The sequence below is a fragment of the Eulemur rufifrons genome, chromosome 9 (assembly GCF_041146395.1).
Source record: "Eulemur rufifrons isolate Redbay chromosome 9, OSU_ERuf_1, whole genome shotgun sequence".
In the NCBI taxonomy this organism is placed as follows: Eukaryota; Metazoa; Chordata; class Mammalia; order Primates; family Lemuridae; genus Eulemur; species Eulemur rufifrons.
Window position 1 is genome coordinate 41228599 of NC_090991.1, and position 26829 is coordinate 41255427.

Below are 26829 nucleotides of genomic sequence, written 5' to 3' on the forward strand. Positions count from 1 at the left end.
CCCAGAGTGCTAGGATTACAGGCGTGAGCCACCGCGCCCGGCCCTCCTGTGGTGTTTATAAAAATAATAGTCCTGAGACCTGTGCTTGTCTGTGATGAAATTTTCACCTGTTCTCAGCTAAATGAGGAAAGCACAATATAATCAAGGTATTGTTATTTCCTTCTTCTATAAGCATGACCTCCCTACAATTCTGACACCAAAGAAAATGTGTTTTATAAAAAGATGCCGATAAATAGAGAATCGTTGTTTTAATACACTTACTTGGGCATTAAAATTAAAACTTGGAAATATCAGGTTTAATTTTTTTGACATTTTACTGGCTTGTGAAATCCAAAAATCTGGGAACTACCTACTGAATAGTCAAATCTTATAGCTTAAGCAGTTTGAGTGGCCAGAATAACACCCCAGTTAGGCCAGACATTTACTGACGATGCCTATGTGCAGGACATTCTTCCAACAGTCCCTTTTCTGCCTTTGCCTTGTCTTTAAGCAGTTCTACTCTACACCAGCACCCTCCAAGCAAACTGGATCCTATCCAGAGAAGACATTTTTAATCATCTAGATTCTATTAATAGCCCATCCTCCCAAGCCACCCCAAAATCATTAGCACCTATCACCATTTCTCCATCTCACCACTCCTTTCTCCACCTTAATACCAGACCCTTACCCCCAAGAACCTCAAGAGCAATAGTTATGTTTTATCTTCCTTCTAGTAACCAGCACACTCCTATTGTATTAGGTACTCAAATATACATGGAATTAATAATGAATAAATTAACACATTCTTTGCACAGGCACTGCTTTAGTAATTCAAAAACTATAGATTTCTTTATTGTGGTCCTCTTGGTTTTGCAAATGACAGACAGGAACCATGGTATTGAGCCCGGATGCCAACAAGGAGGAAACCGGAGAAAACCATTTATTCCCAGGGCTCTGATCAGTTTTGCTTGTAAATGGGAAGGGAAGAAAATAACATGAAGCAGAGGCAAGAAGAGGAAGAAACGAAGAACCTCCAAGTAAGGACGGGAGTCCTGGAATGACTCTACAGCGGGCCTGCACCCTGTTTCATTCCAGGCGGCATCCTGTCATCCAGTAGGAGAGTGGCCGGCCTGAGCAGTGCAACCTCCATTCTACCCTGTGGAGAAAAAAGACACGGTTCTTGCTTCCCACTTAGTAGCATCTCCACACACACACGACCCAGTTCTTGGTGAGTTTCCATGCAGAGCAACACCCAAAATCCCCTTCGTTACTAGCCCTCTGGTCTGTCCTTCACTGGCTCCTCTGATTCTTCCAGTGAATGTCCCTCATCCCTGGTATTTGCCCTCTTCTCTGATCACTACCCTTCCACATTTTCAAATCTTCATCTACCTCTGAATGGGGAGAGAGCACTGTTTTACAGGGCTGAAAGTTACTAAAAACACAAAACAAATAAAACCACAACAAACAAACAAACAAACAAAAAAGTGCAGCCATTGACTCTCCCTCCAGAGAGGCTCAGTTCTAATAATCATCAATGTCCCTTTTGTACAGTGTTTTGAGTACGCAAAGCATTTAACTCCCTCCATGCTGACAATCTTCTGTAGAGGCAGCCATTTATGCTATTTATATACCTAGTTTGTAGCTCAGAGAAGGTAAGTGACATCCGAATGTCCCCCGTGAGCAAGCTGATAGCTTTGGGGGTGTCTGCCCAGCTGATGAGCGCCATGCTTTTAACAGAAAAAATTGCCAATCCTGGCAAGAGTGCTCCTGCGGTAGCCACGATTACGTGGCTAAACGCCTGTGGTGCCAACAGCTGATTGGACCAAGGGGGAACACGTGGCCTAAGCTGAATCAGATTCTCCATCCCAGGAACTTGGGTGGGAACTGAGCGTGTTCAGACCCTACAGTCGTTTAGGACTTTAGCACACAAACATGGGGCGCACATAGTGTGTCTTGTGGACTGGGGAACAGAGAAAGCTGGACTGCAACATAGTGAAGCGAACGCACCAAAAGAAGCCAAAGGCTGCCAGGGAAAGCTTGCTGACAGTTTCCAGCCCTGATTTCATTCCCTTCCTGAGGCCCAGCTGCACCCCTTGAGTGGGCTCAGGGAGACACCTTATCCTCCCAGAATAAATTTCCCCCGGCTAGCTCAAGTTGTTTTCTGTCACTGCAACCGAAAGAGTTTTGTTTAATACAGTATCAGAGAAAGAACCAGATCTCAGGTCTTCTAGCTCAGATCTCCAAGCCCATCCTCCACCCCACATGTTTTCAGATGTGGCAAAGGAGTGCCCATAGGTCCTTGCCTACTGCCCCTTTCTCTGCCACGTCCTCCTTCCTGGGGCTCTGTCCGCTAACTTAGTCCCACCGTGTCCTCCTCACCATTTGTTCATGCCCCCTGATCTGGACACAATCATTTTTGCACAGTGAATGCCTGCGAGAAGGTTGGGGTTCAGCAGATCTGAAAGGGAAAAAGAGAAAACCTGTGAGGGCAACAGAGGACAGTCCCCAAACCTGAGGCAGACACTGGCCCTCCCTGAACAGGCCTATGCCACCTAGCGGCTGAGTACTTCCAGTCCAGGCAAGGCCTCCCTCTCAGGGCCCCATTTAGACATCTTTACAATGGCTGCTGGAGGTTGGGGGTGGGTAGGGGTGGAGGTAGGAGGGGGCAGGAGGACTGAGAATTGGGCCTGTTCGTTACTATTCTTCCTACTCAGGGTAGATGGTGGTTCACCCACAGTTTGGTGGGGGGGGGGGGGGGGGCGGGGTTCTAGGAAGAGGAAATGCCAAAGTAGACAGCACAGAGGCCATGGTAAAGTCCTGCCTAAGTAGGGGGACTCTTCAAGCAAGGAGCCCAGGGAAGTTAGTGAGTGTGTGAAGGAGGAGGTGAGGGACAGAGTCATGGGCCCTATCGAGCCTCCTGGATCAGATTTAAGGTGGAGAGTTTGCACTTGGCCTTTGCTCAGACTATTAACTGAAGATGGTACCACTGAGTCATTAGAACGGAGCCTTTGAAGCCACCAGTCTGGCCTTCAGTGCTGGTTCTCTTCATGGGGCTCAGTTTGCTCATCTGTAAAGTGGGGATCATAAATAGTTTGCCTGGAAAGTTGGGTGAAGTGAGCTGTGTATGTAAAGTGCTTAGTATGTAGTATCCTCTCAGTGGAAGTTTGCTGCAGCCGCTCTACTACCACTGGCTGTACAGAGCCTTTCTGGATCCTACTCAAGGACTCTACAGAATCTCCTAACTGCATGGGCATTAGGGCCACTAGTTCAACCCTCGGCTCACTAAAGGGATTCCCTAATTCTTTGGACCATCTCTCGGGGGGCATTCCCAGGCTGTGGGTGGAAAGAGAAGTCCTGTGAGCAGAGCCTGGTCTCCTCTCTCACCTCTCCCACCCTGGGGCCCTGGCCAGACCTTGACAGTCCACATGGCAAAGGTTTTCCGAGTGACTCTTGTAATCGTTGCACCAGTAGTGGCTGTTGATCTGGAAGAGGCCATAGTCATAGCTGCCATCTGCATTTTCATTCACCTTTGATATGTTGAAGTTGCTTTCTATAAAAGCCAGGCACAGCCCTTAGAATGGAGAGGAGGAGGTCAGGATTTAGAGGGAACCAAGCCAAGTGAGAAGGGAAGTGGAGGAGAAAGAGCCAGGAGGGATCAGACAAAAGGGACGAGGCTCAAAGGCTAGATGGAGCGAGAGGGCTGGAAACGCCCATTGGCCTCCCCTCTCATCCCTCGGTTCATCCACCCGGGTATTCATCAGCACAACCACTCACCCAGCCTTCCATCCATCCATGCTTTCTGCACTTCCTGAGCACCTACTGTGTACCAGGAACTGTGCAAAGCCCAGTGAGGGACATTCGGCTGGGTCAAACACAGATGCTGCCTTCAAGAGGCCTATGTTACAAGAATAAAGATATGTACCTAAAAAAAGCCACAAAACAAGATAAAAGGAGAAAGTGTTGCAAGACAGGTGTGCACAAATTCTGGGCAAAAGTGGGATAACCCTTCCTTGCAGGAGGATGAAGCCTTTGTACTGGCTCTTCCCTCTGCCTAGAATGTTCTTCCCCCAGATATTTGGGTGACCAGGTTGTTCATTTCATTCAGTGCTGCCCAAGTCACTTCCCTATGTAAAACAGTGTCTCCTGTCACTCCCCCGCTTTATTCTTCTTCATAGCACTTATCACAACCAGGCAGTACTGTCTATAACTGTGTGTTTATCTACTGCTGCTCTCTTCCCCTGGAATGTGCACACTATGAGGGAAGGGAACTTGTTGATCCCCCATGTCTCCAGCATCTAAGGCAGTTCTTGATACATAATAAGTGCTCAGTTACTAACTGTTGAATGAATCTGAAGTGTTGGGAAAGGCTTCTTGGAGGTGGGGGCTTTTTGAACTTGGCTTTGAAAGATGAATGGGAAAGAAAGAAGCTGGCTACTTAGGCCATGACTAGGAGAGGAGGACAAATGGCAGGGAAGGGGCTGATGGCACTCACAGTCACTCAGGGAGTAGCCCTCAAACCCATCCATTTCCTCCTGGTGCAGCACCTTGGCCAAGTCACAGCGACGGATGAGGCTGGCCTGGTTTACGACAAGGAGGCAGCTGACCAGGGGGATGAGTAGCTCCCTCGTCATCCTTGGAGGGGAGAAGGTGTAATCGAGGGCCTATAGTTTTAGGGCCTCATGGACTTCCTGCTGGTCTTCTCCGAGAGCCAGGGGAATCTGGAAAGAGCAATTAAATGGTCTTGCTCACTCACTGCTTGCTACCTGGCTGTCCTCTCGTTTATTATTTTATATATTTTTTTATCACAGAAAACTAAACACTTACAAAAGAAAAGAGAATAGTATCATGAACCTCCATATACCCATTTCCCAGCTTCAACAGTTAAAAACCAAGGCCGATCTCATTTCATTTATAGGTCCGCTTTTAATGTGCACCCAGCTATGGGCAGCATTCAGGTGCTGGAGTGGGGAGTGAGGTTGACAAAGAAGATTAATGAAGACTGTGCTTCCCCAGCATTGTGTGTGTCTGTGAGCATGTGCTTTCAGAAGGATGACCAGGACACTGGGTGCTAATCTCCCCACAACCCCGCATCCTCAGACCCATGACACATGACCTTCCCCAAGGGCATACTCTGCCTTGTGCAATTCCTGGTGAGCTGGCCACGGAAATAACCTTCACCTTCACACTGTGTGTGTGTGTGTGTGTGTGTGTGTGTAGAACAGCAAGGGCTCTGGATTCACACTACCTGCTTTCAAATGCTGGGCTGCTATGTGGCCTTGGGGAACACGCTTAACCTTTCTGAGCCTCATTTGTAAAACAAAGATATGCTAATTTCTACCTAATAGAGTTGTTGCAATAATTAAGTGAAATAATGCCCAGATCTTGGTTTCACACTCCCCGCCAAAGGGGACCAAGATTCCCATATGGCTGATTCCCAGGCTGGCGCAGGAAAGGGTTGTAAGTCTGGATTATCTTGTTGTAACAGAAAGTAAGAAAGTGCTTAAAATATGGATTGGCACTTGTCAAATAGCCCCAAGAGCCAGCTCAAAAGGGGATGGAGTGGTCAAATAGGGAACAATATTTTTTTGAAACAGCTTTATTGAGATATAATTCCCAATATTTAATTCACATACCATAAATTAATTCAGTTAAAGTGTACAATTCAATAGTTTTTAGTCTACTTACTGAGTTGTGCAACTATCGCCTCACTTAATTTTAGAACATTTTCATCAATCTAAACAAAACCCTGCACCCATTAGCACTCCTTCCCCATACCTCCTCCCCAGCTCTTGGCAACCACTCATCTGCTTTCTGTCTCTATGGATTTTCCTTCTCTGGCCATTTCATATACACAGAGTTACAAAAAATATGGTCTTCTGTGTCTGGCTTTTTTAACTTAGCATAATGTTTTCAAGGTCCATCCATGCCGTAGCATGATATTTCATTCCTTTCTGTAGTTGAATAATATTTCGTTGTATGGACATACAATTTGTTTATACATACATCAGTTGATGGACTTTTGGGTTGTTTTCACTTTTGGGCTATTATGGATAATGCTGCTATGAACATTAATAGTCAAGTTGTTTTGTGGATATATGTTTTCATTTCTTGAGAGTAGAATTACTACATCATGTGGTCACTCTGTTTAAACTTTTGAGGCCTGCCAGGCTTCAAAAGTGGCTGCTCCATTTTGCATTCTTATCAACAGTATATGAAGGTTCTAGTTTCTCTATATCCTCACCAACATTTGCTATTATCTGTCTTTTTGATCAAAGCTGTCCTAGTGGGTGGGAACTGATATCACATTTGTGGTTTTGGTGTGATTGTTTCTCTGATGGCTAGTGATGTTGAGCATCTTTTCATATGTTTGGCTATTTTTGTATCTTTGGAAAAATGTCTTTTATGAACCTTTGGGCCAGGTGCAGTGACTCACGCCTATAATCCTAGCACTCTGGGAGGCCGAGGCGAGCGGATCGTTTGAGCTCAGGAAGTTCAAGACCAGCCTGAGCAAGAGTGAGACCCTATCTCTACTAAAAAAATAGTAATAAATTAGCTGGACAACTAAAAATATATATAGAAAAATTAGCCGGGCATGGTGGCGCATGCCTGTAGTCCCAGCTACTCGGGAGGCTGAGGCAGAAGGATGGCTTGAGCCCAGGAGTTAGAGGTTGCTGTGAGCTGACACCACGGCACTCTAGCTGGGGCAAGAGAGTGAGACTCTGTCTCAAAATAGATAATTAAATAAATAATAAAAGACCTTTGCATATTTTTACAGTGAGTTATTTGTCTTTTTTCATTACTGAGTTGTTAACAGTTCTTTATATATTCTGGATACTAGACCCAAATCATGCATCATCAGATACATGATTTGCAGATATTTTCTCCCATGCTCTGGGTTGCCTTTCACTTTCTTGATAGTGTTTCCTGAGAGCCCCAAAGTTTTTAATTTTGATGATGTCCAGTTTATCTATTTTTTTCTTTTGTTGCTTGTGTTTTGGGTGTCATATCTAAGAAGCCATCGCAAAATGGTTTGCAAGGTAATCTGGGACCATTAGACCATCAAAATAAATGATAATAACAGATCATGCATTGAATGTGATAGGAATCCATGGGTCTATGATATAATAAATAGACAAATAGATACATATGGGGATGAAGCAGAGAGCTCTTCATGACAGTAAGATGCTGACTGAGAAATGCGGAGGCAGTCATGAAGTTGGAAAAACATCACCATTTTGCAACCATAATAGATTGGTGTGCGTGAGAATCTTCAGTGCTAACTCTGAGGCGGTAGGCTGCCTGATGAAGGCCTGGAAACATCCACCTTCTTACAGGGTCTCTCTACTGATTGCGCATTAGTTGCATGGAAAAAAAACCCAGTAACTATACAGTGGAGAAAGCAGATAGTATTTTGACCTTGCAATGAAAATTAAAATCATCAATGAGTAACAGAGTGGCATTATCTGCCTCCAGCTGTGACATCCCGAGAAGGACACAATGTGACTTATGCAGTATTCTGTCCCCAGATGCATTAGCCTGTGCCTAATCCCAAGAAAACATCAGACAAAGAGAAACTGAGGAAAAATCTGTACAATAACTGGCCTGTGTTCTTCAAAATGGTAAATGTCATGAAAATAAAGATGGGGGCTATTTCTGTCACTGAGGGGGCGTGAATCTTTCCCCTTAAGCCAGGTGTATGTTGCTGAGGGCAAAGGCTTGGGTTCTTCCATCCACCACCTGCAAGTGTCAGGCAGCTTTTGGGCGGTGGCTACTCAGGTGGGCTTGTTTCCTCTTACCTCTCCTGTTCTGTCTTTTTTTTTTTTTGAGACACAGTCTCACTCTGTTGCCCAGGCTAGAGTGCCATGGCATCAGCCTAGCTCACAGCAACCTCTAACTCCTGGGCTCAAGCAATCCTCCTGCCTCAGCCTCCCAAGTAGCTGGGACTACAGGCATGCACCACCATGCCCGGCTAATTTTTTCCTATGTATTTTTAGTTGTCCAGCTAATTTCTTTCTATTTTTTTTTTTTTTAGTAGACATGGAATCTCGCTGTTGCTCAGGCTGGTCTCGAACTCCTGAGCTCAAACAATCCGCCCGCCTCGGCCTCTCAGAGTGCTAGGATTACAGGCGTGAGCCACCTCGCCCAGCCAGTCTCCTGTTCTGTCTTCTAGGACTCACGCCACACCAGCTTGGGCTGGGGCCAGTCTTTTCCTTCTCCCCCTCTCACCCAGAGTCACCAGATTTAGCAAATGAAATTATAAGATGCCCAGTTAAAACTGAATTTCAGACAAACAAGCCACCCCACCCTGACTCAGTGGGTTCCCTCAGAGATAGTTGTCACCGAGCCTCGGGAAGCAGGGAGCCCCATGCCTGCCCAGTAAGCCCTCTCTTGGGGTTCCCTCGGGTGTGTTCCCACCCGTCTCTGAAGCTTACCTCTCTCCCATCCGTCTCTGACCCAAGTCTCAGCCGGCCCAGGGCTTTCTGTGAGGATCTGTAGAACAAGGCTGTTTGGGGTAGGAGCCTCCTCTTCCTCACCACCTAAGCTCCAGCCCCGCCCCACTAACAGCTCTCCATGTTCTAAAGAAGGCGGGAGTGCCGGGCCTCCCCAGCCTTCTGGAACCCCAGTTCTATGATGTCATCTGTCTCCTGGAAATACGTTGGTTTTAACCATGCAAATTGGCCAGGCTTCAGGCAGCAATGGCAGACGGACAGGTGACAACTGTGAGGAAGACAGCTGGGCGGGAAAGGGCGGAGAGTGCTGGATGTTCTGCCTGCCCACCTCCCTTCCTTTCCAGGAACAGCACCACCTCTGGGGGAACTCCTTTTCTCGTGGGGTTTTAGTAGGGGCCGCCAGTCACAGGCCCTGTCTCCTGGTGACAGGGAATGCCTGTGCCCTCGTCAGTACATTTCAAAGTGGAATTCCGTGGAGCGGCTCAGCTTCTCACAGGAAGCCGGTGGGTATAGGGCCAGAGGCCGGCAGTTTTAAATCATGCAGGTGCAGCTCATCTGAGGGCCTAAGTCTGGGTAGGATTCCAGTCCTAGAATCCACCCTTTCTGGGACCCAAACACAACCTTCACCTTCCTGCTATTCTGAGATCCAATAAATGTCCCTACTTGCATAAACCAGTTTGAGTTGGGTTTCTGTCACTTGCAACCAAAGGAGACCTGCCTGTTACAGTCTGCATTGGGTTAACCATCTGTGGAATGGTGGCCTGACAACCTGTCACCTCTCCATGGAGGCCACAACATTTCAACGTCATTAGTCACCAAGGAAGTCTGGGAGAAATTTCCACCAGCCACAGCAACGTGGAAGTGAAAGATAGAGTTTTGTTACTGATATCCACTCCTCCTCTGAAACAGGAGGGCAGGATTGGATAGCAAGAAAGTGCCAGGGGCTTCTAAGCGGGTAGCACTGCCTGTCGCCCCACTTCTGGACGTCCCAGCACATGGCACCCTGGGATAGGAAGCCAGCAGGGGCTGGGGGGGGGGAGGCAAAACCCTGGCAGGAGGGCATTCTGGGGGTACCACTTTGTGGGGTAACCTTTTGTGGTCAAAAATCTACAGAAAAAAAATCATCTCTGTAGAGTGAGAGCCCTGGGCAGGAAAAGAGGTTTCCATAGCCCAGGACCACGTTAGAAATTTGGTCTATCTGCAACTTAAAAAAAATCTTAGAGGATTTGGCCAGGAGCAGTGGCTAATGCATGTAATCCCATCACTTTGGGAGGCTGACGTGGGAGGATCACTTGAGGCCAGGAGTTGGAGACCAGCAAGGGCAACATAAGGAGATCCCATCTCTACAAAAAAAAAAAAAATTAGCCTGGCGTGGTGCACACATCCATGGTCCCTACTAATCAGGAGGCTGAGGTAGGAGGATCGCTTGAGCCCAGCAGTTGGAGGTTGCAGTGGGCAATGCTGACGCAACTGCACTCTAGCCCAGGTGACAGAGTGTGATCCTGTCTCAAAAAAAAAAAAAAAGAACTATTGGCACACAGAGCAACATAGATAAATTTCAAAACAATTGTGCTGAATGAAAGACAGCCAGACAAAAAAGTACGTGTATGATTCCATCTGTAGAAAACGCTAGGAAATGTAAACTGATCTCTAATGACAGAAAGCAGATCAGTAGCTGCTTGGGGATGGGGAAGTAGGAAGGGGCAGAAGGAGGGATCACCAAGAGGCACAAGGAAACTTTGGGGGGCGTGGATATATTCACTGTCTTGATTGTGATCATGATTTCAGGTGTATACATATGTCAAAAGTTAACAAATTGTACCTTATATATGTGCTGTTTATTGTATGTCACTACATTAACAAAGCTGCTTAAAATATTTTAAAGTTACTATCATGACACAAAGATATTTGCGAAATGGGAGTTTTGGGCGGGACCGGGTTGACAACAGCAGCATCGGGTGGATGCAGAAGGGAAAACGCCCATCTCCCGGTCTTCAGGCCCGCGTTCTGTGCAATTTATACAATGGCCACTAGAGGGCAGAAACGACCCATGTCCAGGAAGTGGGGGTCGCAGGGCTTGAATACTTAGACTTCCCTGCTCTGTGTTCCCAACGCCCTGGGAATGGGCGTTAATATCCCCGTTACACTCAGTTACAGCTGGAGTTCTAGCTGTGGTCTCTTTGGCTCCTGATTCCATCTTGTTGGACCTCCCTGTGCTCCCAGATCCCTTTTTTCTTTCTTTCTTTTTTTTTTTTTTGAGACAGAGTCTTGCTCTGTTGCCCGGACTAGAGTGCCGTGGCATCAGCCTAGCTCACGGCAACCTCAAACTCCTGGGCTCAAGCAATCCTACTGCCTCAGCCTACCGAGTAGCTGGGACTACAGGCATACGCCACCATGCCTGGCTAATTTTTTCTATATATTTTTAGTTGTCCAGTGAATTTCTTTCTGTTTTTAGTAGAGACAGGGTCTCGCTCTTGCTCAGGCTGGTCTCGAACTCCTGATCTCGAGCAATCCACCCACCTCGGCCTCCCAGAGTGCTAGGATTACAGGCGTGAGCCACCGCGCCCGGCCTCCCAGATCTCTTTAAAAGGATATCCTGACACCATTGAGATGGCAGCCACAGCTCCGGGTCTGGTATCGCAGGGCTGCTATGGAGTTAGAGATGGCACAGAAGAGCTGTGACTCTCAGGGTGCCTTTGGAAGGCCTCCCACCTTGCCTGAAATCCACAATTATAAAGCAGGGGGGCAAGGTTCCCTTATCAGACAGTGCAACATCACAGGCTTGGCTAACCAGGTTAGCATGTCACTGAGAAAATGAGACATTGAAAGGTCATTTTTATAAGAGAGAGAGAAGGTAGAGAAAGTTGAATGGGGGGGTGGGAGGGAGATGATGGTGGAGCCCCCATGGGGTGCTGCAATGGAAGCCTCCCGATAAAAGCAACTGCTGACACATGTTGAGAGTGTGCGGCATGACGCCGAACACTGCACGCAGGGAATCAGCTCATCTTCAAAGCACTCTGGCTAAATAAGCTGCAGAGAGGTTAAGTAATTTGCACAAAGTCACAGAACTGGTGGGAGGCAGTGCGAGGATTTGAATCTAGGTTTGACACCACCATGTGGGCTTAGCTACCCACTGAAGATGGAGCTGCCTTTCCCTATTACTTAGTTCATGCCTGAAGCGGGTTGGTGGTGGTAGCAGATGGTGGGTTTTTAGTTTAACCTTCTGGAGAAAGCTTGTTGTGCTTCAAGAGAATGTTAAGCACCTGTGCTGGGCCAGGAGGAGGGTTCCCCTCCCCGCCCCTCACCCCTTTATGTAGAGCATTTATTAATACAATGTGTGAGGTTTCGTGCGAAGGCTGATGCTTTTACAGTGATGGTATTTGAAAGGCAGGTGGGCAGAGGCCAGAGACAAGTAATTGAGGGGCTGGTGACATGGAGTCATCCAGTGACATTGTTCATTTGCACTCACAGGAGTCTGTCACAAGCAGCCCAACTCAGCTGGAGTCCTGAGCAGGTGACCAGATCAGGATGCTGGCCTGGGAAACTCCCCAGAAATCCCCAGGTACCAGAACAAGGTCAAGGTGTCGTGGCGAGCAGGTGACTCAGCCCTTGGTGTGGAGGTGGGTGAAGTCCCCCAGCGCTTTCTCTCTTCTCGCTTGGCTGAGATCGTACAGTTTGATCCTCCAGGCAAAGTGCCTCGGGGAGGTGGCCCCTTCTGTTCTGGGTTCTGCAGGAGCCAGTGGCTCCAGGCTTGCGCCCATCACGCACTCTCCCACCTATCTGACGCTCTTGTGAACACGAGGTGGGGCTGATACAGGCCCCAGGTAAAAATGAGGACGGAGCCAAAGGAGGCCAGAGTTAAACAGCAGTCACAGGCCCCCTGGGTCCCTCCATCGTTTCACAGGTGCAAAAACCCAGGTCTGGGCAGGGGAAGGGACTCAGCCAAGGCCACACGTGTGGCGAGTTGATGGCCGAGTCGGATGAGCACTCCCAGCGCTGTCTGTTTCCCCCACACTCTGCAGCCTTCTCTAAGATGGGCCTCATGGCTGGGTTCTTCTTTATCAAGCATTGGTCACATATTCTCTCTCTCTTTCTGAAAACACTTATTCTTTAATATCATCACATATTCAATGTTCAAATCTTCAATTGTTTTATGTCAAAAAGCATTTTCTAACAGTTTGATGAAATCAAGATCCCAGTGAGACGCACACATTATGATCAGTTGATGTCCCTTGTCTTTCAATCCATAGGTTCCTCTTTCATCTTTCTCTTTTCTCTTGCAGTGTATCATTGAATAAGCCACATCATGTATCCTGCAGATTAGCCACAGTCTGGATTTTGATGATTACAAACCTGTGATACAGTTTAACACATTTCGCTGTCTTCTGTATTTCCTGTAAATTGATAGTTGAATCTAGAAGCCTGATCAGATTAAGAGTTGAGTTTTTTTGGCAAAAGTGGTTCATAGTAGGTTTTGTGTTTTTCCACAGGAGGTACATAATGTCTAGCATCTTCCCTTTTGTGACATTAGCATCTGTTGATGTACGATGCTAGACCTGCTAATGTGCTGGGGGTTAGGATAGCGGTATTCTAACTCTACCGTTCTGTCTTCATTTATTAGCTGGGTTACTTCTACAAAGAGAAACTCGCCCTCATCAACTATTCAGTTGCCTGGGGTATTACCTCATCGCTTCTGGGTACACAGGACCATCCCCACCTCCACGTGAGGACAGAGGTCAGAGGGGCTAAAGGAACTGTCACCAGCAGAAGAACTGGCCGGCTGGCCCCAGTGAACCCACAGAATCATAATAAATCATGAAAAAGTGGTTGTTTTCTGGCCCTAAATCAGGCAGGAGCCCCTGAAAGGCCAAGCCCTTTTCTCTCTTCGCAGGAGGGCAGACCCGGCAAAATCTTCAACAGCATCCAGTTCAGCTTTGTCACAAGCAGATGACACAGCCTGGACCAGGAGGTGTGGGGACTCACGCAGGTTGCACATATAACCCAGGCCATGGGCATATCCTTAAAGCAAACTCTTGAAAATTCCTTGTGAGCAGTTCCAGTGTCTTTGCTGGTCTGACATCCTGGGTGGCAGCCTGTGCTTGAGGTACCATGGCCACCATTCGACCCTGTCTTGTTTCCTGTGGTGTTCCCGATGCCTGTAGTAGACGCTTGATGAAAACTGTTGAACGTGTAAAGGAATGACGATGCTGCTGTTTCTGTACGGCAGGAACCGGCTGCTCCTGGACCTCTCCATTGGGGAAGCTGCTGTAGGCATTGGTCCTGCTGCAGATGTCCGGAGAGCAGCCAGCCTGCCAGGCCCAGGCAGCAGCCAAGGATCTGGGGACGAGGGGCAGGGGGCAGGGAGGCAGCAGGGCTCCTCCGGGAAAGCCCTGGAGCAGGACCTGGCCTCCACCCTGGCAGGAGGCAAGCCCAGTGCCACAAAATCCTGCTGGGTGGGCAGGTGGCATGGCTGGAGGGAGGACCAGCAGGTGGCAGGGTCCAGCCACTGAGCAGGGGCAGGGTGGAACTCCAGTCACAGGATGGAGCAAGCCACGGCCCTCATCCTCACCCTGGGCAGGTGACCAAGGCAGGAACTCGGGCCCAAGGATCAAGTCAGAAGCTGTCTGTGTCAGGTAGGATTGAGTTGGGTTAAGAAGAGTGGAAACCCCCAAGTATCATTGACGCAAACAGGTACTGCACACCCAATATATCCCCCGCTCTGGAGGAAGTTGGGCGGTGAACTCAATTTTGGCTAACGGGACAGGAGCTGATTCACCCGTGGTATGAAGTCCTCTTCCCTGGAGTTTGGTGTCATACCATTTGGCTCCCTGGGCTGCTAAAGTGCCTCTGAGCAAGGGATGGATTAAGGGGTGAGCAAAGGAAGAATTGATCTCTTCCAAGATCGGAGAGCCCCGCCCCCGGCTGGAGTGCGATGCTGCCTTGGTTGTGCGCCAAAGGATGGGACAGGATGTTCCCTTAGTCGGGCCACCGGGGAATTAAGCTCCTGTGGTGGACGTTCCTCAGAAAACTGACTCGGGAGGGAAGGACGGGTAGTCCCAAGCATTGGAGGCTGGGCAAATTTAGTCAAGATGTAACTTCTTGACCGAGCAAAGCAAAGTCAGGGTCCTGACAAGTGACCTGAAGTTTAAAAAAATCAACACTCTGGCTTGTGTTTCTCATGGGCAGTTGGGGATGACAAAATCCTGTAAGCATTAAGAAATAGGCAGTGTCCCCACATCGGGGCCCTGTCCGTAAGTATGAGTAATACAAACGGAAGAGTGTGCTGGGCCAGGGTACTAAGGCAAGTGAAAATGGCCCCAGAGGGCACAGGGCATGAGGGCTTGGGAGAAGGCTGGATCTGTTCGATTTTTGTAACCGTCTGAGTGTGGGTGTGGGTGCCCCAAATATGTCAGGCAGTGGAAAGTTGCTAAATAGTAAGACAGAGAATTCCTCGTGTTGCTCACACCACTGGTTGGGTAAAGCCCCATGTCTTAGTGGACAGGCACACCCAGCAGGTGTGGTTTGCCAGGGCAAAATGTGTCTCGCCCATGGGTAAACACCTTTTTTTTTTTTTTTTTTGAGACAGAGTCTCACTCTGTTGCCCAGGCTAGAGTGCCGTGGCGTCAGCCTAGCTCACAGCAACCTCGAACTCCTGGGCTCAAGCGATCCTCCTGCCTCAGCCTTCCAAGTAGCTGGGACTACAGGCATGTGCCACTATGTCCTGCTAATTTTTTTTCTATATATATTTTTAGCTGTCCAGATCATTTCTTTCTATTTTTAGTAGAGACGGGGTCTCGCTCTTGCTCAGGCTGGTCTCGAACTCCTGACCTCGATCGAACCTCCCGCCTCGGCCTCCCAGAGTGCTAGGATTACAGGTTTGAGCCACCGAGTCCAGCCAACACTTTATTTTTATTTATTTTTTTGTATAGTGTTTATTTTCCCTGTAGTTTTCCTCCCACCATTGTAAGCTCATGTCCCAGCTTGGTCTGGAAGAAACCACGCTGTTGTATCAGATAGTGAGCAGCCCTCCGTGATGCTTTTGGCACTTTAAGTACTTTTTTGTACTTGTTACAAGATATTAATACAATGTTCATTGTGGAACATCTAGAAAATACAGATAAGCAAAAAGGAAACAAAATCAAAATCTCTCATGGTCCCCCCTTACAGAGATGACCACTGTCCATGTTTCGGCATATATTGTCATACAGGTGAGCCTGTGCGTGTGTGTGTGTGTGTGTGTGTGTGTGTAGAAATTGACCAAAAAGGAGTCACACAGTACACATTGTTAGAGAATCTGCATTGTTATCATTTCGTGATATATAGTGACCACCTTTCTGGTTCACTGAATATTCTTCTCTTCTCCAGACCTGTGTGCTCAGCCCTGAGCCCCCCAGCCCCACGCTCACCTGACCATCCCCCCTACGTGTCCCCTCCCAGTGACAGCCAGAAACCTGCTCACCAGCCCCCAGGTCCGGGGACTCCGGAATCTCCCACCCCTCCCCAGTGCCTCTCTCCTCGCCTTAGTTCACCTTCATCATTACCTTTGTAAAAACTGAGATCAAATTCACATAACATGAAATTAACCATTTTAAAGTGGTTAATTTATTGACAGTTAGTACATTCACAATGTTGTACAGCCACCACTTCTGCCTAGTTCCAGAACGTTCCATCACTCCAAAAGGAAACCTCGTACCTATTAAGCAGTTGCTCCCCAGCCCCTGGCAACCACCAATCTATGTTCTGTCTCCATGGATATTTCATATAAATGGAAAAATCTGAAAAAAGTGCTGTTTTCTTTTTTATCCAGGGAAATGTAAATGCCAGACCGACGGTGTGTCTCCCCTTTGACTTGGATAAAGTCCTGAGTGTCCTGGTGCCCAGCTACCTCTTCAGGCTCCTCTTGTGACACTCTGCCCCACCGCCTCCCCACGCCTGGCCGTGCACTCCTCTGAGCCATTGCAAATGCTGTTCCTCTGTGGGGTTGCCCTTCCTGCCCTTCTCGCCTGACGTGTCCTACTTACCTTTTCCAATTCAGCTGTCCCTGTCACTGTTCCCCCAGCATGTCACACATGCTCGAAGGTGGCCAGGATCACCGTGTCCAGGACAGTGGGAAAGGGAAGCTGCCCCATGCAGGATGCAGTGAGGTTCTACTGTTGACCATAAGCAGCCCTGGTTTTACCTCTCACTCCTCTGCGGTCTCAGATACTCCCACAGTGTCTGAGCTAAACAGGGAACCACCAACTCACCTGAGCCCTGTCATTAGGAGCTGGCATCTTGCTACGTCTCCCTGTTGTGACGGCTGGCAGTGAGGCTGGTGCACAAATGGGCAACCCAGAAGGATCTTTGTCTTCCTTTTTCCTTCCTCCAGCCTTGTTCTTTCTACTCGGGAAGCCAGATGCTTTAGCATTTAATTACATGCTGCAGTTGGAAGCACAGAATGCCGGAGCTGGAAAGGAAGCACCTTATTATAAATAATAGCTCCTAGCATTTATTGAGCACTTACTCTGTGCCAGGCACCGCGCCAGGCTCGTTTCCAGGCATTACCTCATTTAACCTACCAACAACTCCAGGAGGCAGGGGCCATCATCATCCCTGTTCTGCAGGGAAGGAAACTGAGGCTTAGGGAGGCCCATAGAGCATTTCCCAAACTGTGCTTCGTGGTACATAGTGGCACAGAATATTAGTTGGTGTTAGCAAAAATGTTTCCCATTGTCAAATGCTGCATCCTGCATCCCCCTGGGAAATTCACAGTGCACACCCACATACTAAAGGTCCTGAGAAGTCCTACAGCAAAGAAACCTGATTAGGTCAGCGTCTCTTCTGTCACCTCACAAAACTACTGATCCAGAGAGCACAGTTTGGGGAATGCAGATATTGACCAACCTCCTCATTTTAAACATGAGGACTCAGGGGCCCAGCCAGTATTTTAGGGGCAGATCGGGCGCAGTGCTTGGGCCCCATCTCTCTGCAGCCCACAGGAGGCCTAGAGCAGAGGGAGGCAGATCAGGCCCGTCAGGCCACCAACGGTTTTTGTAAATAACGCTGTGTTGAAGATTTTCTGATCAAGCTCCCTTGGTTAATGGATGTGTCAATTGGAGCCCAGAGAGGATGGTTGATGTGTCCCAAGTCACACAGCCAATTAGGGGCAGAGGCAGGAATAGATCCCAGGTCCCAAAATCCAGGTATTCTCTTGCGGTGTGAAGTTCCACGATACCTGAGACTCCAGGCATTGTCCCCTTTGTGCTACCAGAGACCCTCCTCCCCACCACACATTTCCTAAAGCCACCCTGGCCTGAACTGCCTGGGGGCCTCCCTCTGTCTCCCTGGCAGGTAAACCGAGCAGGGCCAACCCCGAAGTCTCACGGGGGCAAAGGCTGAACGGAGCAATCCGGGTTTATTTTAATTCTGTACCAGATGCACTAAAATGTCATTAACTTCCCCACCACCAATTCGAAATGTGAGATCATTTGGACCGGAACTGGGCGCATGGGCAGAAGGCGACCTTTGCCCGTTCCAGAGGAGTTTGCCAAACCAATGAATAGTGTAAACAGGCAGCTAGGAGGGTTGTTTGAAATCACTTCAGAAAATAAATGATGTTCAAGGGCTCTTGGGCCTCCCGGAAGGGCACCGTCCCACAGTTTACATTTTCCCGAGAGGGGGACAGTTGAATATGCAAATAAAATCATTCTTATCTCTTCATTAAAATGACTCATGCAAAGAACACTTTATGAACCTTGTTTAAAATGTGAGCCATTTAAAACATCTCCAGATTTAGGCATTTTTGGTCCGATAAGTCTATCCAGCAAGTGGCACTAACGAGGGAGGTTTTTAACCTCGGGATTTGGAGGAGGGGCTTCCTAGTGACTCCAAGGGCCAGGGCACGCCAGAGAGCTAAAGGTTCATCTGGCAACAGTTGCGGGGACAGCAGGGCATAAAGCCTCTGGGTGGTGGCTCTTCCTGGGGCAGCCAGACTGCCCAGATGGCCCTTCCAGAGCCGGGAGTTGCAGACTCGTCCCTGAGGTGGAGGGTAAAAATAGTCACTTACGGGTGGCAGCTGGGCCCAGAGGCACTGGCTTCCCTGTCTCTGGAGCAGGCGGAGGCAGCAGTTGACAGGCTCCTCCTCAGGGGCCTGAGGCCCCTCCCAAACCCTGGGAGCTGGAGGGTCTTTCCTTAACAATGAAGTACCCCCCTCCCCGGCCCCCTAAGTCCTAGGAGTTTGAGCTTGGTTATAAAACAGCTAAGGACTTAAATCCTGGCTGTGCTCTGCGATCTGGGGTGATATGTGCTTCCTTTCTGAGCCTCTATTTTCTCCTCTGTCAAATGGGGCTAATGATTTTTTTCTACAAGGCTTGCTGTGAAGATTAAATGACAATGACAGCTAACACGTTTCACTCTAGAACCTCAGTCTTCCGTCCTTCTCCCTTCGACCAGTCGCTCACCTTCTGGCACCTTCTTCAACGGTGGCTCAGAGGCACATTCGCTGCTGTCATGAGGACACTCAGGCAGCCCCACGGACAGGTCCAATGGCAAGGAACTGAGGTGCCCCCTGCCAATAGCCAACAGGGAACTAAGGCATCCTGCCAAAAGCTGCGTGAGAGAGTCACCCTGGAAGCCGGCCCTGGCTGCCCCGTCAGGCCTCCAGATGGCTGTGGCCCTGCCAGCACCTCGACTGCAGCCTCATGAGAACCCCAGAGCCACAGCCACCAACGAGCTCCTCCCGGATTCCTGGCCTCAGAAACTGTGTGGGATTATAAAGGTCTGCTCAATGCGGGCGTACATGCGATGCGGCAATAAATAACTAATGACTTGACTTTCGGCGTCATTATAAGAATTAGGAGTTAATACACATCAAATTGCAACCAAACTTGCCAGGACCAGAGGCTCCAGCAAGGGCAGACGGGACAGTCAGAAAGAGGAGGCGTCGGGCAGGGAGCGGCCGGCTGGGTCCACGTGAAGGAGTGTGACAGACCGAATAGGCAAGTGGACAATGGCCAGGACACATATCAAAACAGAACTCTGACCCAAACCTGCAGCCACAGCCAAAAACAACCCCCATAGCAGTCGGCCCCGAATCGCCAGGACTTGATCAGAACTGACAGCTTCCCTAATTTTGTCCCCATTCCAATGGAGGACAAACTGGAGAAAGCCAGATATGCTCCCCTAACCAATCATGGGTCTCTGCTCTTCTAGTCAGCCCACCCACAGCACCCCGGGCCAGCAGCCTCAGTCAGGGCAGACCTGATCCCCCCTTTCCACGATGAAGCTTTTCCCCGCTCCTCTGCCTGCCTGTGAATCTCTGCAAACGCAAGTGACAGTGGCTGACTGCTTTGCTATAGTGATCTCTGGGTGACAGTGGCTGACTGCCTAGCTGTAGCAATCTCTGCATAAATGCCTTCCCTTGCTCTCATCTGGGCGGTCTTTGCTTATTTCCACATGCCCACATTCTGTCTCCCTTCCTGCTCCCAGGCCAAAGACAACATCTTCTTCTCCCCCCTGCTCCTCCCCCCTCCCACCCCAGGTATCCAAAGAAACCAGCTCAGAGACGATGGAAGAGAAGGAGACAGGAATAATTAAGGGCATAGCTTTGGAACAGGACAGATTTGTGCTCAGATTCTGCCTCCAATGCTTAACTAGCTGTAAGGTCTTGAGTGAGTCACTTAAACACTGTGAGCCTCTGTTTCCTCGTGTCAAGGGGACAGTCTGGCTGAACCCCAAGGGCTGGTGTGAGTTCAGTGAGGTAATGTATCTAAGGCACAGAGCACGTAGTAGGTGCTTAGCAAAGCAAAGGCCGGCCATCCAATCCGCCTCTCAGAGCCTGCTGCCGGCTAGGCCCGTCCTGCTCTCTTACTCACCCGTACCCCTTTCCTTTGCAGCGGGCAGCCTGACTCCAGCCGAATGGAGTCAAGTCTTGGGCTCCAAGCCCAGGGGTCATCAAAGGTCAGGGGTTTGTCTCAGGGGAAGGATGGGCAAAGAACGCCCCTGAGCATTTCTTGAAAGAAATCCAACTGGCCCAAAGCAGAAGACAAAATGTTCAGACCAGCTACATGCGGCCTCCCAGTTCTATCCTGGCTGTAAGGGGTGGTCAGAGCAGGGACACTCCTGCGCAGAAAACTGAATGCCCTTGTGCCAGGCCAGCTTTCCCAGGTCGTTTCCCAGTCTCCCTCGGTGTGTGTGTGTGTGTGTGTGCGCATCTTTGCCTATATCTATTCTTTCATCTTTAAAGTGAGAATTTTTATAGCTCACTGGGACACACACATGAATTAGTTATATGCGTGTGTGTGGGGGGGGGGATGTCTTAGTCTGTTTTGTGCCACTATGACAGAATACCTGAAAATGGGTAATTTATAAATAATAGAAATTTATTTCCCACAGTCCTGGGGGCTGGGAAGTCCGAGATGGAGCAGCCAGCACCTGCTGAAGGCCTTCTTTCTGCATCGTGCCATGGCAGAGGGCATCACACGGCAGAAAGGCAAGAGACAGAGGGAGAGAGCAAGAAGGGGCCAAACTTGGCCTTTTGTAAGGAGCCCACTCCTGATACAATGGCACGGATCCACTCACAAGGGCAGTGCCCCTCCCCAAACACCTCCCATCAGGCCCCACCGCCAACACCACCACACTGGGCATCAAGTTGCCAACATGTGAACTTTGGGGACACATTCAAATCACAGCAGGGGGCAGGAGCTCTGAGATGCTCATGTGCTAGGGGCATCCTGAATGCCCTCATGCCAATTTTCCAGGCCTTTCCATGTCCCTTCTCTGTGACCTTCTCTACGACCTTCTCTACCACCGCTGAATTCAAGTCTGCAGCCACCACTTCTTGCCGGAGGCAGAGACTAAGTGCTTTCCTTAGTCTCTGCAACAAGCAGAGAATGAAAATCACCACAGGGTGAGAAACCGCACCCCACCCACAAACTCAGGCAAAGATTTTGAAAACAGGCCGGACGAGGTGGCTCACGCCTGTAATCCTAGCACTCTGGGAGGCCGAGGCGGGTGGATCGGTCGAGGTCAGGAGTTCGAGACCAGCCTGAGCAAGAGCGAGACCCCGTCTCTACTAAAAATAGAAAGAAATTATATGGACAACTAAAATATATATATAGAAAAAATTAGCCGGGTATGGTGGCGCATGCCTGTAGTCCCAGCTACTCGGGAGGCTGAGGCAGTAGGATTGCTTGAGCCCAGGAGTTTGAGGTTGCTGTGAGCTAGGCTGACGCCATGGCACTCACTCTAGCCAGGGCAACAAAGCGACACTCTGTCTCAAAAAAAAAAAAAAAAAAAAAAAAAGATTTTGAAAACAATGACAATAACTAGGATGAGGGTGGTACCCTCCTCCCCCACAGGGCAGGAGCATAAACTGGTGCATTTCTGGAGGGCGATTTAGGAGGACGTACTCTGTGATTCTGCAGGTCCATTTTTCAAAATACAATCTAAATAAAAATCACAGTTTCTGAACAAAGACTTCATTAGAAGGCTCTTTATGGTAATATTGTTCTGGGGCAAAAAGAAAAGAAAAGGAAAAAAGAAATGATTCAGGTATCCGAAAGCAGGAACCTTGGTTAAATAACACCATTCCTTTACCAAGAATGATGCAGATTAGCATTTTAAGATCACCAGGGAATTGTTAGAAATGCATATTCTGGGCCCCCCTACCCCACACCTACTGATTCAGAAACTGGGTGGGGCCCAGCAATCTGGGTTTTAACAAACCTTCCAGGCAATTCAGAGCCACAGTCGTAGAGGGCTGTCACTGGGAGAGAAACACTGTTAAACGACAAAAGGTTACAAAGCGGGTGTGAGCAGCGGATCCTCATTTCTAATATTAATATATACATAGAGAGACGCACAAACAGAAAAAGGCCTGGAAGAGTTTGTTCCAAGGTGGTAACATCCACACTCTCAGGGTGGTAGGATTATGAGGTTGTAGATTTTTTTTTTCATTTTTCTAATCCATATTTTCTAACTTGCTCCAATGACTATGTTTTCATAAAAACTAAAGGGGAAAAACCCAATAATTTATATTTTAATTAAAAAGATTAAAAAAAAATAGGGCCAAGTTGCAGGTGGGATGTAGGGAAGGAGGCAGAGAGCGCGCCTCACTGCAACAGCTGCTAGCCCGGGAAAAGCTGGGCGGCAGGATGGCCCCTGGCGACCCAGGGCCACCGCCCAGTGGAGCGGCCAAGGCAGCCACCCTTCTGGTGGCTAGGAAGGTTTACTAGGGCTCAAATACAGAGCAGAGCAGAGACTTACGCCAGACTTCTGCAGGAACTGGACTGCTAAGAGCACCAAATCCTGAAATGGGCACCTTTGGTAGATTTTCTAGCCCAGAACAGACAGCGGATGCCGGGAAGGGGTCGAACGTCGCCGGCTAGAGAACAGGGGCTTGCCCGGGGCTCCAGACCTCACGGCCCACGGCCCTCGGACCCCCGGGGAGACTGCGCTGCGGGCGGGACTCCTGTCCCCTGGGGCGCCGCGGGGCCCGGCAGGGCGGGGCCGGGCTGTTGCTAGGGGAGGGGCGGCGGGGCGGGCGAGGAACTCAGCTGCGACTGCGACGCGCGCTCAGCTCTCCGGCTGCAGCTCCCGCGCCTCCTGTTGCTCCTCTGAGCCTCCGCTTCCCGCCGGGTGCCCAGGGTAGGCGGCCCGAGAGTGCCAGCTCCCGGGCAGCCTCCCGCCTTCCTCCCCTTCCCGCGCACGAGTCCCTCGGACGGCCCGGAGCGTCCCCAGGAGCGCGGACGCCAGCGAGCTCCAGTGCGCCGCGGACTGCGCGCCGAGACCTTGGGCGCCGCGCCGCGATGAACGCGACCTTCCTGAACCACAGCGGCTTGGGGGAGGTGGGCGGCGTGGGCGGCAGCGCCGGGGCCACCTTGGGGAACCGCAGCCACGGGCTGGGCACGTGGCTGGGCTGCTGCCCCGGGGGCGCACCGTTGGCTGCCAGCGACGGGATCCCCGCGGGGCTGGCGCCCGACGAGCGCAGCCTGTGGGTGTCGCGCGTGGCGCAGATCGCCGTGCTCTGCGTGCTGTCGCTCACCGTGGTCTTCGGGGTTTTCTTCCTGGGCTGTAACCTGCTCATCAAGTCAGAGAGCATGATCAACTTTCTGGTGCAGGAGCGCCGGCCCTCCAAGGACGTAGGTGCCGCCATCCTGGGGCTGTACTGAACACCACCCCAGCCCGTCCCCGCCAGCGCCGCTGCCGCAAGGAGAAGGACCGGGGAGACCAGGACTCTCGTCCCCCTCAGTGGGCTCTGCCGCCGCCTCCGGGCAGGTAGCTCAAGGGGCAGCGACGTGCCTCTGGGCGCCCGGGCCTGGGGACGCAGGGGGACTCGCGGCGACGGCGCGGGAAGGGACTTCCACGCCCGGCCCTGTCCTGTGTGCGCTTCAGCGTTGGAGGGTGGGAGGCTGGGGGATGAGGGTTCTTAACCAGATTTATTAAAAAAAAAAAAAAAAAGTTCGAGGCACTGGGAGTGAGTGCGAGGCAATTTGGGGCTGAGGTCGGTAGCGTGGGAGTTTTGTGTGTCTGTTGGTGGGGGTGGTGTGGGGGCGGGTTCCAAGCAGGGTGGGGGGAGTGTGGTTGACGATCTGGAGAATCCGAGTCGCTCATCTTGTTCGGCCTGATTTTGCAATTGAAAAGAAATCTTGTAATAAAACTGCAGCCAGAGGGCTTCGGGCGACTTCCCACCCGCGCGCGAGCCTGTGTGTGTGTGTGCGCGCGCCCGCGCGAGTGCGTTGGCGGGGGCGGAGGGAGGAGTGGCGTGTACCCTAGTGGCGGGCACTTTGAGCCCATCGGGAAGAAGCCAGCCCCCGCCTGGGACGCCTGGCTGGGGAGCCGCGGGGCAGGTCGGGGCTCCTGGGGCTGGGCGCCAAGGCCCGAGCGCAGAAATGGAAAAGGAACTGTTGTCTACGCCGACCGCGGAGGAGGTGGGTCTCGTGGGGCAGCCAGACAGCTAGTGAGATTAATTAAACCACTGGAAATTTGACTCTTCTGTGAGATGAAACAAAATCAGTGAGTTGAGTCCAAAAGGGGGAAAACAGTACAATTAGATCAGGATAGTGAACAAGTAAAATTCAATTTGGCAGAAGGGGAAAAACTAGATCCAGTTAGAAATCTAATTATAAGGTCAAACGCCCCATCCAAGGGCTTGTTTTGAGCCCACCCTTATACAGAGCAGGCGGGTAGACTGGGAAGAAACCCCTTTGTTGCTTCGGGGAGCGCCCGCGGTTCTCTGTGGTGAGGACGACTCAGGACGCTTAGAAGGGAGAAAATGGCCTCCCAATGCAGTTGTCTTCAGGGGTCTTGGAACCTCCCGTTATGAGATGCTCCCAGCTGCCCAGAAACCAGGCTTCCTGCAGGTGCTAACTTCCCTTAGTGCAGTGCGAAGCAGGAGGAACCCTGGCACTCACCCGTCAAAGGGGAGGAGGTTGTTCAGCTGTCTGCAAGTGTCTGGTCTCCCGGAGAGCTGGAGCTGGGGGCGCCCAGAGAGAGAAGGCTGGGCTTCCCGGCCTCTGCCTCAACCCCAGCCCTTGGTGCCAGCACCACCCAGGCGCCCTGGTACTTGGAAGACTGGAGGAGGGCATGCTAATAGATTTCTCTCTCTCTTCTCCCTTTTGCCATGGGTGGAAGTGAGAGAGAATGAGGAAGAAGATGGCTGAGTCCTTAGCTGGCTTTGGGAACAGAAGTGAACAAATGCTGTCTCCTGTTTTTGGCACTAGTTCCATTAGGGAGGGGGTTGGCAGGGAGCGTATCTCAAAAGCACAGATGGTCACCAACTATGAAGGATCTGGAGTCTTCCTGGCTCCTGAGCTCTCCCGTGTAGTCACAATCATCGTTACCAGGATGAGTCCCCTTCCTGCCCACCCTGCTGTCCCTGTCTCAGACCTGGAAGGATTTATTCAGTTGGACGGGCCTGGCCAGTGAGGTCAGAGGCCAGAGACTCCTTGTAAAGTGTCTATGGGGTAAAACCCCCAGTGTGGCGAATGTTCTATTCGTGGTCAGGTGTGACTTGCAGGTAGCCCAGCCTGATGTGGGGACAGCAGCCTTTAATGCTTCAGGCACCCTAGACATCTGGCACGTGTACGAACGTAGCACAGGTGTCTGCAGCCTGGGCCGCTCACGCAGCAAAACCCCAAATGACCGGAAACAGGGGTTTCAGAAGGAGCACAAGCTTTGACACTTTTCCTCCGCCTGGTCAAGTTAGAGCAAACACTCCAAGAACTTTCCTCTAATAAGATGCATCTGCTACAAAATGTGACTGGGATGAGAGGAGAGTAATTCAAGAGTTAAATTTCCTGAATTTGCTGAAAAAGGAAAGCCTTAGTGGGGAAGCTTTGCATGATTTTCTCACTATTTAGGAAAAGTGGGGGGCAGTGAAGACATGTCTGTGTACTCACAGGCGAGTTTGGGTCCCCATGCCATGGCGTACAAGACTGCACACGGGCACGTGGGCGTGCGTGGTGTGCCCACACGTGCAGGCTCACTCAAAGGCAGGCTCAGGCCTCAGGGAGGAAAATAGCAAGTGGGAGTGGGGTTCTGGGAAGGGGTGAGGGTGAAAGACCACATCTGTAGCCCGTCTTAGTTCTCCCTGAGCCCTGGAGGCCTGTAGGGTGTTTACTGAGCTGCCTTATATAAACCTCGGGACACCGAGTTATGTAAGACAGGAGCGAATGAGGAACACCGCTCCAGGGAAGGGCCAGACCGGATCAGAATCCGGAGCCACCAGAGTGGAGCACGAAGAAGAGGCCTGGTTCTCAAAAGTCCACCTCCCACCATACCTCTGGGTATAGAGAGCTCTTCCCAGGATGCACGGGCCAAATCCCAGAGGGCCTTGGGTTCACAAGAGAGAAGGCCTGGGATCCCGGTCTTTGAAATCCTGGCTGCCCTGCTTCTAGCTCTGTGACTTTGGGGAAGTAGCACAACCTCTCTGTGCCTCAGTTTCCTCATTTACAAAATGGGAGCAATAGGGCCCAGAGCTCCCATGATGTGAGGTGTGTAAAATAGCCAGCACAAGGCAATAGAGACAATTATGATTATTGTTAGTTTTGTTGATTGTATGAACTCTTTCCCAGTTCAATATAATTGGTTCTCTGCGATGAGATCCCCAGACAAAACAATAGTAACTCATATTTGCAAAGCATTTGCAGTTTTCAAAGCACTTTCGTGAGCATGATGAAAACAGTATCAAGTGTCTAATGTGCCAAGCACTGAGTTCCCACCCTTATGCAGAAGGTTTTGCTACTATTCCCGGTTTACAGATGAGGAGACTGAGGCTCAATGAGGTTGCCCGAGGTGACGCAGCTAGGAAGGGGCAGAGCAGGATCCAAGCCTTGTGTGGCTGCCGACTTCACTCTACACGATCGCCTTTGCTCCCCACAATGCCTCAGTGAGCAAGAAGAGCAGATGTTCTCCTAGTGTC

At 50.3% G+C, this 26829-nt stretch overlaps 2 protein-coding genes across 2 annotated transcripts; one reads left to right on the plus strand and one right to left on the minus strand.

Moving 5' to 3' along the window:
• Window positions 1-1004: 1004 nt before the first annotated feature.
• LOC138391674 (lysozyme-like protein 6) lies at window positions 1005-22890 on the minus strand. Its single transcript, XM_069481571.1, has 6 exons — window positions 22674-22890; window positions 16676-16875; window positions 4472-4697; window positions 3392-3550; window positions 2359-2437; window positions 1005-1135 (listed from the first exon to the last, which is right to left on the minus strand). Exons 3-6 carry the CDS (start codon window positions 4608-4610, stop codon window positions 1066-1068), a joined length of 447 nt encoding a protein of 148 aa, XP_069337672.1. The 5' UTR covers window positions 4611-4697; window positions 16676-16875; window positions 22674-22890; the 3' UTR covers window positions 1005-1065.
• An 88-nt stretch (window positions 22891-22978) lies between these two features.
• RPRML (reprimo like) lies at window positions 22979-24073 on the plus strand. Its single transcript, XM_069481572.1, has one exon. It carries the CDS (start codon window positions 23216-23218, stop codon window positions 23576-23578), a length of 363 nt encoding a protein of 120 aa, XP_069337673.1. The 5' UTR covers window positions 22979-23215; the 3' UTR covers window positions 23579-24073.
• Window positions 24074-26829: the final 2756 nt, after the last annotated feature.

Bases quoted from the DNA above. Each gene is read 5' to 3' on its own strand.
- LOC138391674 (XM_069481571.1), bottom strand. From the start codon at position 4,610: ATGACGAGGGAGCTACTCATCCCCCTGGTCAGCTGCCTCCTTGTCGTA. The intron at 3,551-4,471 runs GTGAGTGCCATC...CTCCATTCTAAG, and splicing joins GGGCTACTCCCTGAGTGACT to GGCTGTGCCTGGCTTTTATA. The intron at 2,438-3,391 runs GTCTGGCCAGGG...TTTCCCTTTCAG, and splicing joins TTGCCATGTGGACTGTCAAG to ATCTGCTGAACCCCAACCTT.
- RPRML (XM_069481572.1), top strand. From the start codon at position 23,216: ATGAACGCGACCTTCCTGAACCACAGCGGCTTGGGGGAGGTGGGCGGC.